At 35.9% G+C, this 12379-nt stretch overlaps 1 protein-coding gene across 3 annotated transcripts in view; it reads left to right on the top strand.

The window, feature by feature from the left end:
* Nucleotides 1-12379, top strand: part of Strump (WASH complex subunit strump) — a 410953-nt gene that overhangs the window by 380620 nt on the left and 17954 nt on the right. For all 3 annotated transcript variants that reach the window (XM_067145637.2, XM_068227252.1, XM_068227253.1), the window contains exon 19: nt 2372-2598. In XM_067145637.2, the coding sequence (XP_067001738.2) occupies nt 2372-2598 (227 nt within the window). The remainder of the gene's footprint in view (nt 1-2371; nt 2599-12379) is intronic.

Raw genomic sequence — 12379 nt, 5'->3', positions numbered from 1 at the left:
GGTCATTTAGAATCACAGTATATGGGCGTATGAGTGTAAAAGTCATCCTACAAGTTTTTTATTTATTTGCGATTCTTGCTTATCTTTATATCTACTCGTAATATTTTTGGAATATCTTTATTAATATTATTATTATTATTATTATTATTATTATTATTATTATTATTATTATTATTATTATTATTATTATTATTGTTGTGTATTTTATTCTATCAATATTTTCGTATCCTTCTAATGTGATCTCTATTTTTAGCGTTATTTTATCGTGAGTTGCCTGGTGTTGGCTGTGAATTGTCCACTGGTGTTGGGTGTTTAAATTCTACCTCTTTTGCCACTTCCAAGGCCACCTCACGTTAAATTCTATAACCAAAATTTTGCCCTCTGTTAAATTTTATGTTTATGTGCAATGAAATTTAAATCATACACTCTAATGTACCGGTAATTATTATTATTTTATCATCTGTATCACCACAGTTAGCAGGGAGTTGAAATTTGATTCTCCTAATTGTCAAATTTTGTTTTCTTAAACGCTTACCTGAACTATCCAGATCCGTGTTTTGTCTTATTCCTTTCATTATTACTTGTGTAATTTCTTGTTAGTGTATGCTTTCAAGTTATGCAGGCTCTGCTTGTTGTTAATTATAGCTTGGCTTGGGAAGCAGCATTGCAGTTCGTCTGTAATTTGTTCAGTAGTTTTGGTGGAACATTCAAATGTTCCTTTAAAATGTTTTGTTATATCGGGGAATATTTAACTACAGTTTGATATTTAATCATTTAATTTGATGATTTAATTTGTTCGATATTAATTTCAATTCTGGATGTGTTGTGAGTTGCAGAAGTAATGTGACCATGTTACCATTATTTTTGTTTAAACATGGATTAGTGTGGGTCAATTAGGTTGAAACAAATTTCAACTTAATTTAAGTAGATTTATTGTATCCAATTAACTTAAATTTAATTATCAAAAGGAAACTATATTTACTGGCCAGTATTTAAGAATTGTCCGACTCATTGGCTGAACAGTCAGCGTACTGGCCTTCGGTGCAGAGGGTCCCGGGTTCGATTCCCGGCCAGGTTGGGGATTTTAACCTTAATTGGTTAATTCCTACGGCACGAGGGCTGGGTGTATGTGTTGTTTTCATCATCATCATCATCATCATCATCATCACCACCACCACCACCACCACCACCACCACCACGGCACGCAGGTCGCCTACGGGCGTCAAATAAAAAGACATGCACCTGGCGAGCCGAACCCGTCCTGGAATATCCCAGCACTAAAAGCCATATGACATTTCATTTTTCATTTAAGAATCTGTTACCCATCAGTTATTACTTTCTTTAATCTTTGGTAAAAAGTATCAGTTTTTCAACTTTCTTCTGGTTTTAATTTATTGTGAGTTAAATTCATTTATTAATTATATATTTTGTTTCCACCTTTAATAAAATCTTGTCTTGTCATTTGGTATACTTAGTGCTATTAGTGATTTGTCAAGTGTAAATTTTTGTTTTCAATCCTGGACTTTTTACCTCTAATTAATTTATGGTCCCATCCACATTTTATTTATGTAGCTTACTGCACTCAAGGTAAGTAGCATTTGTTCCTTGTTATTGTATTTTGTTGTTTGGACCGTGTTCATTTTTAATATCCTTGGGCCATTGCAATTATTATTATTATTATTATTATTATTATTATTATTATTATTATTATTATTATTATTATTATTATTATTATTATTATTATTATTATTATTATTATTATTATTATTATTATTATTATTATTATTATTATTATTATTATTATTATTATTATTATTATTATTATTATTATTATTATTATTATTATTATTATTATTATTATTATTATTATTATTATTATTATTATTATTATTATTATTATTATTATTATCGTTGTTGTTGTTGTTGTTGTTGCGTTACAATATCCTGCACCATAATGCACTGATATGCTCTTCCAGCAGGGCTGGGCTATCAGAGCTCCTAGCGACAAATAGCAAAACAACTCTTCATTCATTAGCTCCCGCAAGATCTAACGAACCGAGGCTTAAAGGATATCGCAGTGCACTATGGTTACACCATATGGAGTGGAAGAACATTCTCTTACTGAAGACTTGACCAGTTGTTACTAATGTTTATTTTTTATTTTTTTGAAAGCCACATATATCTCTTCAGTTTGAACTTCATTTATCTATGCCGTAACTGTGAGGTTCTTCAGTCGATCAGAAACTAATTCTAGATTAAATAAACTTAGAAAATACCTGAAAGAGGACACATTAAATAAAAAATAGATTATAAAATTAAGTTATAGATTTTAATTTGATATTTGTTGGTTATTTAATTGATTATTTTACAGGGCTCTTCTCTCCGAGATTGAGAGCCACTACAAAGATCCATCAAGACCATACCCCAAAGAGGACAATCCTCTCATGTATGAATTGTCCACCTACTTGGACTGGGCTGGCATCAGCAACCCATACGCCAAGATTTATATCACCACTAAGAACCTGCAGCACTTCTCGCTCCTCACATTCCTCTTTGTGATCTCACAGCTCTCCAAATTACAATACGTTAAGAATATGGGTGAGTAACCTATAGTCTCTAGTTTTGATTTCATGCTGTTCCATGAAAGTTAACATCAGCATAATTGTGTTCATGGAAAAAAAAAAAGGAAGAGAGAACAAGTGCTTTTTCTTTCTTAAAATAAGTTCTCCAGATAGTTGTATTCAGCAGATCAATTCCCAGATAATTCTTTTGTGACATTTTGTGCCTGCTTTGGTGTAAGCAAACAAGCTGTTCAAGACATATGTCTATTTGTGCTGAAGGGGGCTCTCTTCAGATTATAAGAAATCATTTGTACACTTTGCATTATTAGACTACCTAAACCACACCATAAATGATTTCTCTGTAACCTTAATCATGTACTTTAATTAAGATTATGGTATGCTTTGTCTTTTTGCAGAAGTTATTAACTGATTAGATTCAGTACAAGTAGAACTTTCCTTAGTTTGTATTGAACCCTTTGGTCCATATTGAGGGATACCTACCTTTCTTACCTATCAGCAAAGTTCATGAGATCTGTCTCTTGGGTCGTATCGGGTTCTTCATCACTTGCTGAGGTAAAGGTAGGGTTCAGTAATTCTATCTACTGGAATGAAAGGTCTGTTTAAAAGATTTCTATTTATTCAGGAAAATTTGAAGCGTTCTGATATGTCAACAGCATCATTGAAGTCAATTTTGTCCACTGGACACCACAATCATTTTTCATAAAGGGTCAGAACACTGGTGTGAGCCTTTGACGTAACTGCCTGATGGGCGTTCTTACTAGAAACCATTGTCTCAATTATTAATTATTTAAGAAAGGAAAGTCTGGAAATCCTTAAATTCGGCTTCCATGTGAGACCACATGTACCATCATAGTGATTCGTTATGGTCCAGCCTTTGTAACACGAACTCTGGACTCTGGGTATAATTAAGGCCGTCCAATCGGTGTGTGCCACACAGTGGTTCTACGGCATGGACCCTTAATTGAATCGATGAGACCTGTGTCTATGTCATGGACCGACATCTGAACTTCTAAGTTACTTTAAAGTCATTGTGGATGATGACTGCAAGGAAAATGATGCTACAGTGGCATATGGCCCTAATCTGAGTCACTGAGGTTGATGACCCCCTGACAATCCAAGTTTCTAGGCTGAAGGCTAAACACAATTAAGTTACATCGGTTGATGACCAAAGTTTCCACTTTACTATCCCCAGCACATTCACTGCTCAATCAATCAAAGTTAAATAATTACAACAATAGCGATGCCCACAAACTTTGTGGCAGTAAAATCCATTTCCTTCGGATATGTCCCCTTAATCATTACTTTACCATTTAAATATTCCCCAGAAAACAAACTAAGATTTCCAGAATGCATCTCCAAGTTATTCACTTGATTAAAGTTATTTCAAAATGCAGTTTCACTGAAATTAATAATTAAATAAATTTAAATGATTTAACGAAATGTTAAAGAACAACAATTTCTATCTCCGCGGACTCTGGTTTCTTCACAAATTCCTACGCAGCTGTGATGTAAATTCAATCATGTGATGTTTATCTGGCTGGAGAATGAATTGTTACATAATTCATGTCCAGTTATATATCTTGTCTCATGATCTCACACTTTAAATCTAATCTAATCCTAGCCATTATTAACACTTGGGTATCCTAATAATCTATGTACAAACCAAAACAATTCGCCATATAATTACAATGTCATATCTCGTCATACCCTTTATAAATTTTGCGCACCCCTCAAAGACAAACCATAATCACAACCATCGCTCTATATTTTGGACAACCCTGAATTTGGTTCCGTATACTCGAAGTTTGTGGTTTCAAATGTTCATTACGTCCCCAATTAAACAAATTTACAGTATTCCACAATACTCAGGTTATTACCGGATATGAACTTCAACTAAATTCAACATTTAAAGTTCTCCCCGGCCGAGAATACATTCTCAATTCCACGCCTGTCCCGTTATCCCCATTGTGTGTTTCTCTATCAGCTGCCGGCGTTTCACCCTCGTCCGCTTGGCAGTGACATGAAGCACCTGTTCTGTTCTACTTGACTGGTTTCTCAAAATGTTCCCTTTTAAATTCTGCCGACATAATTAAACAAATACGATATTCTAACCAACAAAATGCACAGATTATGCTTCAAGATGCCCACACTAATTATACACGTCGCAAATTAATACCGCCATGGATTTCTATATACAGGGTGTTTACAAATGAATATCGGAGTTTTAACGCCTTATAATACTGAATACGTTAAACTTACAGTTATACATTATATGTCAAATGAAAGAGCAACTCAAACAGTTTTGTTTGTTGGCACCAGTGCGCATGTACGTGCAATGGTTTCCCCACAATCCACTAGACAGCGGTAGTAGCAAAGATAGCGACTAGTGAACAGAAAGCTTTTTGTGTTTTGCAGTTTGCAAAGACAGAATCTGTAGTTACTGTGCAACGTGCGTTCCGCATTAAGTTCGGTTGTGATCCTCCAAGTGATAATAACATTCGCAGATGGTATACGTTTGAAGACACCGGTTGCCTTTGTAAAGGGAAGAGCAAGGGACGACCAAGATTAAGTGAAGAGACTGTTGAGCGAGTGAGAGAGTCATTCACTCGTAGCCCAAAGAAATCAGTCCGGAAGGCTAGTCGTGAATTACAACTTCCTGCGTCGACCGTTTGGAAAGTTGTAAGAAAACGCTTACAGCTACGTCCTTACCGTTTACAGTTATTACAAGCTCTAAAGCCGGCAGACCACAGATTACGTGCCAACTTCGCAAACGACATGTTGTTACATGATTGAGTTTATGAATCGTGTTGTTTTCAGTGATGAATCGGTCTTTCACCTTAGTGGACATGTAAACACTCATAATGTGCGCATCTGGGGCTCAGAAAATCCTCACGAGTTGGTACAAATGCAACGAGATTCCCCTAAAGTGAATGTTTTTTGTGCCGTATCCCGGCGAAAGGTTTATGGGCCTTTCTTTTATGGTGAACGTACTGTAACTGGTACTTCTTACCTCGATACACTAGAGCAATGGCTCTTCCCTCAGTTGGAAGAAAATGAGCCAGAGAACTTCATTTTCCATCAAGATGGTGCGCCACCTCACTGGCATAACGACGTACGCGATTGGTTAAATGTCACTGTACCCGAGCGCTGGATATAGGCCGCAAGGGCCCCAATGACAGGACTTGCTTGGCATGGCCTCCACGTTCTCCCGACCAAACGCCATGCGATTTTTTCCTTTGGGGCTTCATCAAGGATCGTGTGTACGTGCCTCCGCTACCAGCTGACCTTCCTGAATTAAGAAACCGGATTGAAGCAGCTGTTGCTGAGATTACTGAAGACACACTTAATAACGTTTGGGAAGAACTCGACTATAGACTTGATGTATGCCGTGTAACAAATGGTAGTCACATTGAACATTTGTAAAGTTCGTAATAAAACTGTTTGAGTTGCTCTTTCATTTGACATTTAATTTATAACTGTAAGTTTAATGTATTCAATATTATAAGGCGTTAAAACTCCGATATTCATTTGTAAACACCCTGTATTTCTTTCCATTCCCAACATTATAAAATATTCCTCGGGCTTCCATGTCCCGGCTTCAATGACAAGTCTAACCTGATTCACAAATCTCATCTCAACTCATACGACAAAACTAACCTCTGTTTCCCAACTCCACAACTATCACCGACAAAGAACTGGAATAAAATCCTTACTAGAATTTATGACGTCTAATACGCAAATGCATTAGTGATGAACAGCTTCGCATAACATGATATCGTATTTTTAATAACTTGATTTTTACGAAAAATGACTGAAAATTTCTACTAGATCTTTTTATTGTCAGTCAGACACAGTTTAAAATGGGCCTAGAAAACGTTTCTCTCCGTGACCAAACTCATCACACTTCTCTCACCCGACAGCGCGCTTCCACTCAATTGAAAATGAGTAACCATGGATTTCTATATTATTTACGTCAAAATTACAGACAGAAAAATTTTACGTCGAATAAACATCTTAATTTGACATCACAAATATATAGACAGTACCCACACACGGAAATGGCGATCTACATTGGACATGATATCACTTCTAAACCCTATTCAGTAACCTTTTACAACATTATACGGCACTCGCAAGACTTCAGAAATGTATCCAAGTGGAAAATAAAACAAATTACTCTTTTAGTCGTATTCTAACATTTACAAAACTTAATAGGGGTGACCACTGCATCGTATATCCCCATTCAAAATACACTCTTAGAGATCATGAAACAAGATATAATAGGTAGTAAGATGGAAAGTCACATTACCTTATGTAGTCACACCATTGTTCGTCATAGGGCTCACCAATAAACGTAAGGAACTTCATCTTTTGGTCCGTATTGAACTGAGATCACAATTAAATTAGAATCTAGCGGGTTCCACCTTTTCAATACAAAATACAATGTTGTTGGATGGTATTTACAACATTTTTATTACAGAACATGTTTCGGTGTTCAATTTTTGACACCATCATCAGCTGCTCAGAAAGTGCGAAAAAACTTGACAATCTAAACATTAAACAACATATTGTCATACGTAAACTCCTTAATATACATATATACAAACAATAGAATATTGCACTAGTTAAATCCTAAAACATCTACAGTAAATTATGCTATATTAAAACTCTAATATGTAACAAGAGAATTCTTGTAAGTCATAATTATAAAATTTCTCGTCTGTTTGATGAGTTGTCTTCACATTCCTTAATGTCTGTGATTTTGTACTATCGTACTATCGAATTCAAATGCGAACTTAAGCTTGAGGATTTAAAATTGTATGCAGTCCATTTGATGTTAAAATGTTCATTTCATGTATATAATAACCACTTAGATGGATTAAAAGCTCGTTATACACAATATGTTGTAAATACCATCCAACAACATTGTATTTTGTATTGAAAAGGTGGAACCCGCTAGATTCTAATTTAATAGGGCTCACCTGCGACCCTGGCATTTTTATTTAGCCATTTTTACATTCATGGCTTCACAGATCATTATTATATTTCTTCAGGTTTCCTGGAATAAAGCATTAAAAAAAAAGAAATGCCCTTCACTTTTTTTTTTCGCACACGATGGACTGTAATTACTTCCGCACACGAATTACTTTAATAATCACAGGAGAATTTATTCAGTACTTTGACCGTCCTATCTGGTACAATTATTTCCACTCAAGAAAACTATCTCAACATGGAGTCAAGACCCCAGCCACAATGGCTAAAATCTGCGTTGAACTCAGTCTACTTTTGTTGTTTGATTTCACAGAGCAGTTCAACAGTTTTCGTCCGCTTTGTACCACAAATGCCGGAGAAGGAGGCTTCGTCATGGCGTCCCTTTATATTTATACCAGTTACCCCCTCTCTTCGGGTATCTCCCTTTGCCGCCAAGAAAATTTCTATAAATTTTCTGACTTAACTGTAATTACAAGAGTTTTGAAAGTGACTACATACTTGCTACATTTCTGGCGGTAGTGTTCATGGACATTTAAAATTTATACGGGTTCGATTTGTGGGATAGTTGACCTCCTTTGATAGGCACTATATTTTTTTGACTTGGCTTGGGTCACGCCATGTACACGCGCTTTGAAATAGTTCATAAAAATGACTTGAGATTCTTCCGCCGTGGACACATGCGGCTGACGTCACGTATCCCAGAGGGTGGGACCGAAGGTAATCACCCCCTCGTCACGTGTCAAATCCATGCTATCAAGAATCGAACTTCTAAATGATTGTCGATTTATGCATAATGTTCTTAGGGCACAAAGGTCATGGGTTCAGTGTATTCTTATTTATTCCCAATAAAAATTATTCAGCAACTCCCTTTTTGTTACAGACTTCACTCATCATAGAATAATGAGATTGCATATTTGAGGTTTGAGATTTTTTTTTTTTTTTTTTCCTTGCATCCCACTGCAATTTTTTTCTTTTTTGGCTGTAAGTTCTATCTAATTAAGGCATGTTACTATACTTTCTTCATTTTTTCTTCAACTTCATTTAACATACAGAATTCTATACATAGTGAGTACCTTGCTATTATTTAGTATATCAAGTTCTGATCTTAGCCGTCTCATTCCAGTTGAATGAGGAAATTTCTCTGTGGAATGTTGGAAATATTTTTTCCTAGGCAGGTTACTAATGACCAAAGTTATATCTAATGTTCATCACCGTCTGCTAGTGGCTCACTTTGTCGGTGCAGCCAATCTCTCCTATTTCTCATTAGTCTTTTTGACTCGCCATACACTGATTGGCAAATTTATAAAATCACCTGATCACAAGGCAATGTTCTGCTTCATTGCAAGTTAATTTTTTCTGATAAGTTTCTGCCTCTGACCACATCACATCTCGTTGAGAATGCTGAGAATCTCATTGTCGGATTTCTTACATCCATTTTGCATGTGTTTCAAAATGAGAACTTTGAGCTGCCATCCTGGAGCCCTGCTACAGGATGTTATCCGGCGATTAATTCTAAGTCTGCTGCAGCGAATACAGGCTGTCATCCATGCTCAAGGAGGCAACTTCCACTACTGATCTGTGCTTGTGTTGTCTGCATAGATTGACATTTCCTTCATTAACCTTCGGGACAGAAACATTTCCATTCAGCATTACATTTTTTGTATCATGTTTGTATTTTCATTTCCTTAAATGACGATAAACTTATATTTCAATACTATGTATGCACCTCAATCAATGGTAATCATGAATAAAGTGTTTACTTTTTAAAACTGCAGAAAATTGTTAATTTCTGTCAAATTCAACAAAAATAACTTGCAGTGAGAACAGAGACATTGCCTTGTGATCGGATACATTTGTCAGTTAGTATATCTTGTGAAACTCTTCATGCTGTTCATCTCGCTCACATATGTCTTTCTTGGTCATCCCCTTCCTCTCTTCCCAGCAATTTTCCTCTCCATGGTATTCATAAGAAAATGATGTCATATCTTGTGGCCAATAATTTCTATTCCTTTACTTATTACACTTAGCAGTGTCTATATTGACTTCTCTGAGCACCTATACATTTGGTTTTTTCTCTACTCATCTTGTATGGATTATCCTTCTCCATGCCCACACATCTGCTAATTCCTTTCACCTTTTGTTTTCTTTCTCCAATGCCCAACAGGTAAATGCAAAAAAAATTCTCGGTTTCATATCCGTGTCCACAATCAGAACACAATTCTTTGTGAAAACCACGTGCAGCACAAACTCTAAATCACCTTGATGGACAGATTCCTTTTGAATTGATGCAATATTAGAATGGAAGTGAACGCGCTGTTTACCCTGAAGTCTCAAAAATGTGTCCCTAGAGCAATGACAGAAGTTATGCATGAATTTCTTACACCTCAGTTCTTTGCTATTGGCTTTACGTTGCACCGACACAGTGTCGTAGGTACAACATCGTATTTGGTGTAAAACCTTCAATTAGTATGGTTAATATATTTTAATTGCAGTTTATTCAATGCTAAATTATATTTTATTAAGTGTTAAACATGACTAGTATAGGGTTTCTCTGTAAATATGTAGTATAAAATTGTATAACCTCAAATACGTATTGTTTAACCTCAAAATCTATAGAGTCGAAAGCGGTAGAAAATTCCATAATGTTCGTATGTTAGACCTATTGTACTATAATTTGGTATAGGTGAAAGGTTCTGGAAACTTACGGCAAGGTTTTATTATCCAGATACATGTAGAGACATTATGAATGTTGTAGATATTTCCATGCACATTTTTAAATAGGAAAGGAACGTTCAAGTACTCATTCGACTAGCGGGTCGATCAAAGTTTTGAGTGTGTCCCATTAGAGTGTTGTAAGAACTCTTCCAGAAGTCGATCATTCTAGATGGTTGATCGAATAGTATAAATATCGAGCTGTCAGTCAGTGAAGGTAGTTCTAAGTTCTTAGTTCTAAGTTTGCAGATTTTGGTTCTTGGGACTCAGGCAAGTGATGGACTGGGAGTGACTGTTGGGCTCCGAGGTGGAGTCTGAGTATGGGGCTCAATCGAGTGAGGCGGTGAATTCAAGAGAGATTATGTTATAGTGTGCGCGTCAGTGTTGTTGGTATCTGTACTGGTCAGAATCGACTTCAGGGTACTCCGCTATTGAGTGTTGTATATATTGTATCATTTGCTAGTGTGTATAATTGTGTGTTGTGATGTACAGTGTGAATAAAGTAATTTATACAAGGAAGTGAACGTGTTCTCGTGTGATATTTATTTACGTCAAATAAAATTGCATAGTAGAACGATAACATATATGTCTTATGGCAACGATGGGACAGGAACGGGCTAGGACTGGGAAGGAATCGGCCATGGCCTTAATTAAGGTACAGCCTCAGCATTTGCCTGGTGTGAAAATGGGAAACCATGGGAAACCATCTTCAGGGCTGCCAACATTGGGGTTCAAACCTACTATCTCCCGAATACTGGATACTGGCCGCACTTAAGTGACTGCAGCTATCGAGCTCGGTACACCTCAGTTCTAGGATCACTGATTGGTATACATTAGCCAAAATAGGAACAACTTTTTCAGTAATATTAGCTGTACCATAAAACTGAACATTGTAAAAGTTGTATAAAATATAATTTCCCATCTCCTATGTTTCATGCATCTTTACCATGAGAGCAAAAATAACGGGAATATTTTCATTTGTTATATTCATAAGTTATGAATTTCATTATGGTCCATATTGACAATTGATCACTATCAAAGGGTAGAGAGAAGTCAACCTATTCAATACCATTTTGTTATATTCTTCACAAACTTTAAATTTCACTGAAAGTATTAGTGCTATCTAACAGTGTACATAACAATACTTATAGAAAATGTAATTAACATTCATTCATATCTAATACATTTGAACCCTATGAGCTACTTTAAAAGATATTTATGAATTTTCAATTTTTATAAAAAATCTCAACACATATGGCCATACCATGTTGAATACACCAGTTCTCGTCCAGTCACCGCAGTTATGCAACATTGGGCATTGTCAGTACGTGGCATTATTTATGAGCTTCATATTTGTATTGATAGATTACAGATATATGAAAAAGAAAGGATTCCATCTGATCAGTCAGAAATCAGCTGGCTAATGTTGATGTTTTGCATGAATTACATTACAATATCTGAAGGAAGTTCCCATCTTTGATTGGCATATCCGGATATGTCTAATGGGGCATGTAAGTTATGATTTATCGTTTAAATTGTGGTACGTAAGTATAAATGACCTTGGGGTTTAACTTGTGATTCTAAAAGACTTAACCTAAACTGTTGGAAGTTGAAAATAGGTGCAGTGAGTATGATATGAAAATTAGAATTTCCAAGACAAAAGTTATGTCAGTAGAGAGAAATTTAAGAGCATTGAATGTCGGGTTGAGAATACAAAACGGGAATAGATAGATCATTTCGATTATTTAGGATGTGTATTCTCCCAGAATGGTAGTATAGTAACTGAGATTGACAGAACCAGCAAAGCTAATGCAGTGAGCTAACAGTTGCAATCAAAAGTATTCTGTAAGAAAAATGTCAGCTTGCGGACAAAATTATCTTTATAATGGTCTGTTTTCAGACCAACTTTGCTGCATGGAGTGAAAGCTGGGTGGACTCAGGATATCTTTTTCACTAGTTAGAAGTAACAGTTACGAAAATAGTGAATGATTGCAGGTACAAACTGGTATCATCACAAAAGTAGTGTCAGTAGGGACACATCTAAGAAAGTTGAATGTCAGGCTGGGAATACAGAATGGGAATAGGTAGGTCAT

Source organism: Anabrus simplex, chromosome 4 (genome assembly GCF_040414725.1).
Source record: "Anabrus simplex isolate iqAnaSimp1 chromosome 4, ASM4041472v1, whole genome shotgun sequence".
NCBI lineage: Eukaryota > Metazoa > Arthropoda > Insecta > Orthoptera > Tettigoniidae > Anabrus > Anabrus simplex.
This window is presented reverse-complemented; position numbering and strand designations above follow the sequence as displayed.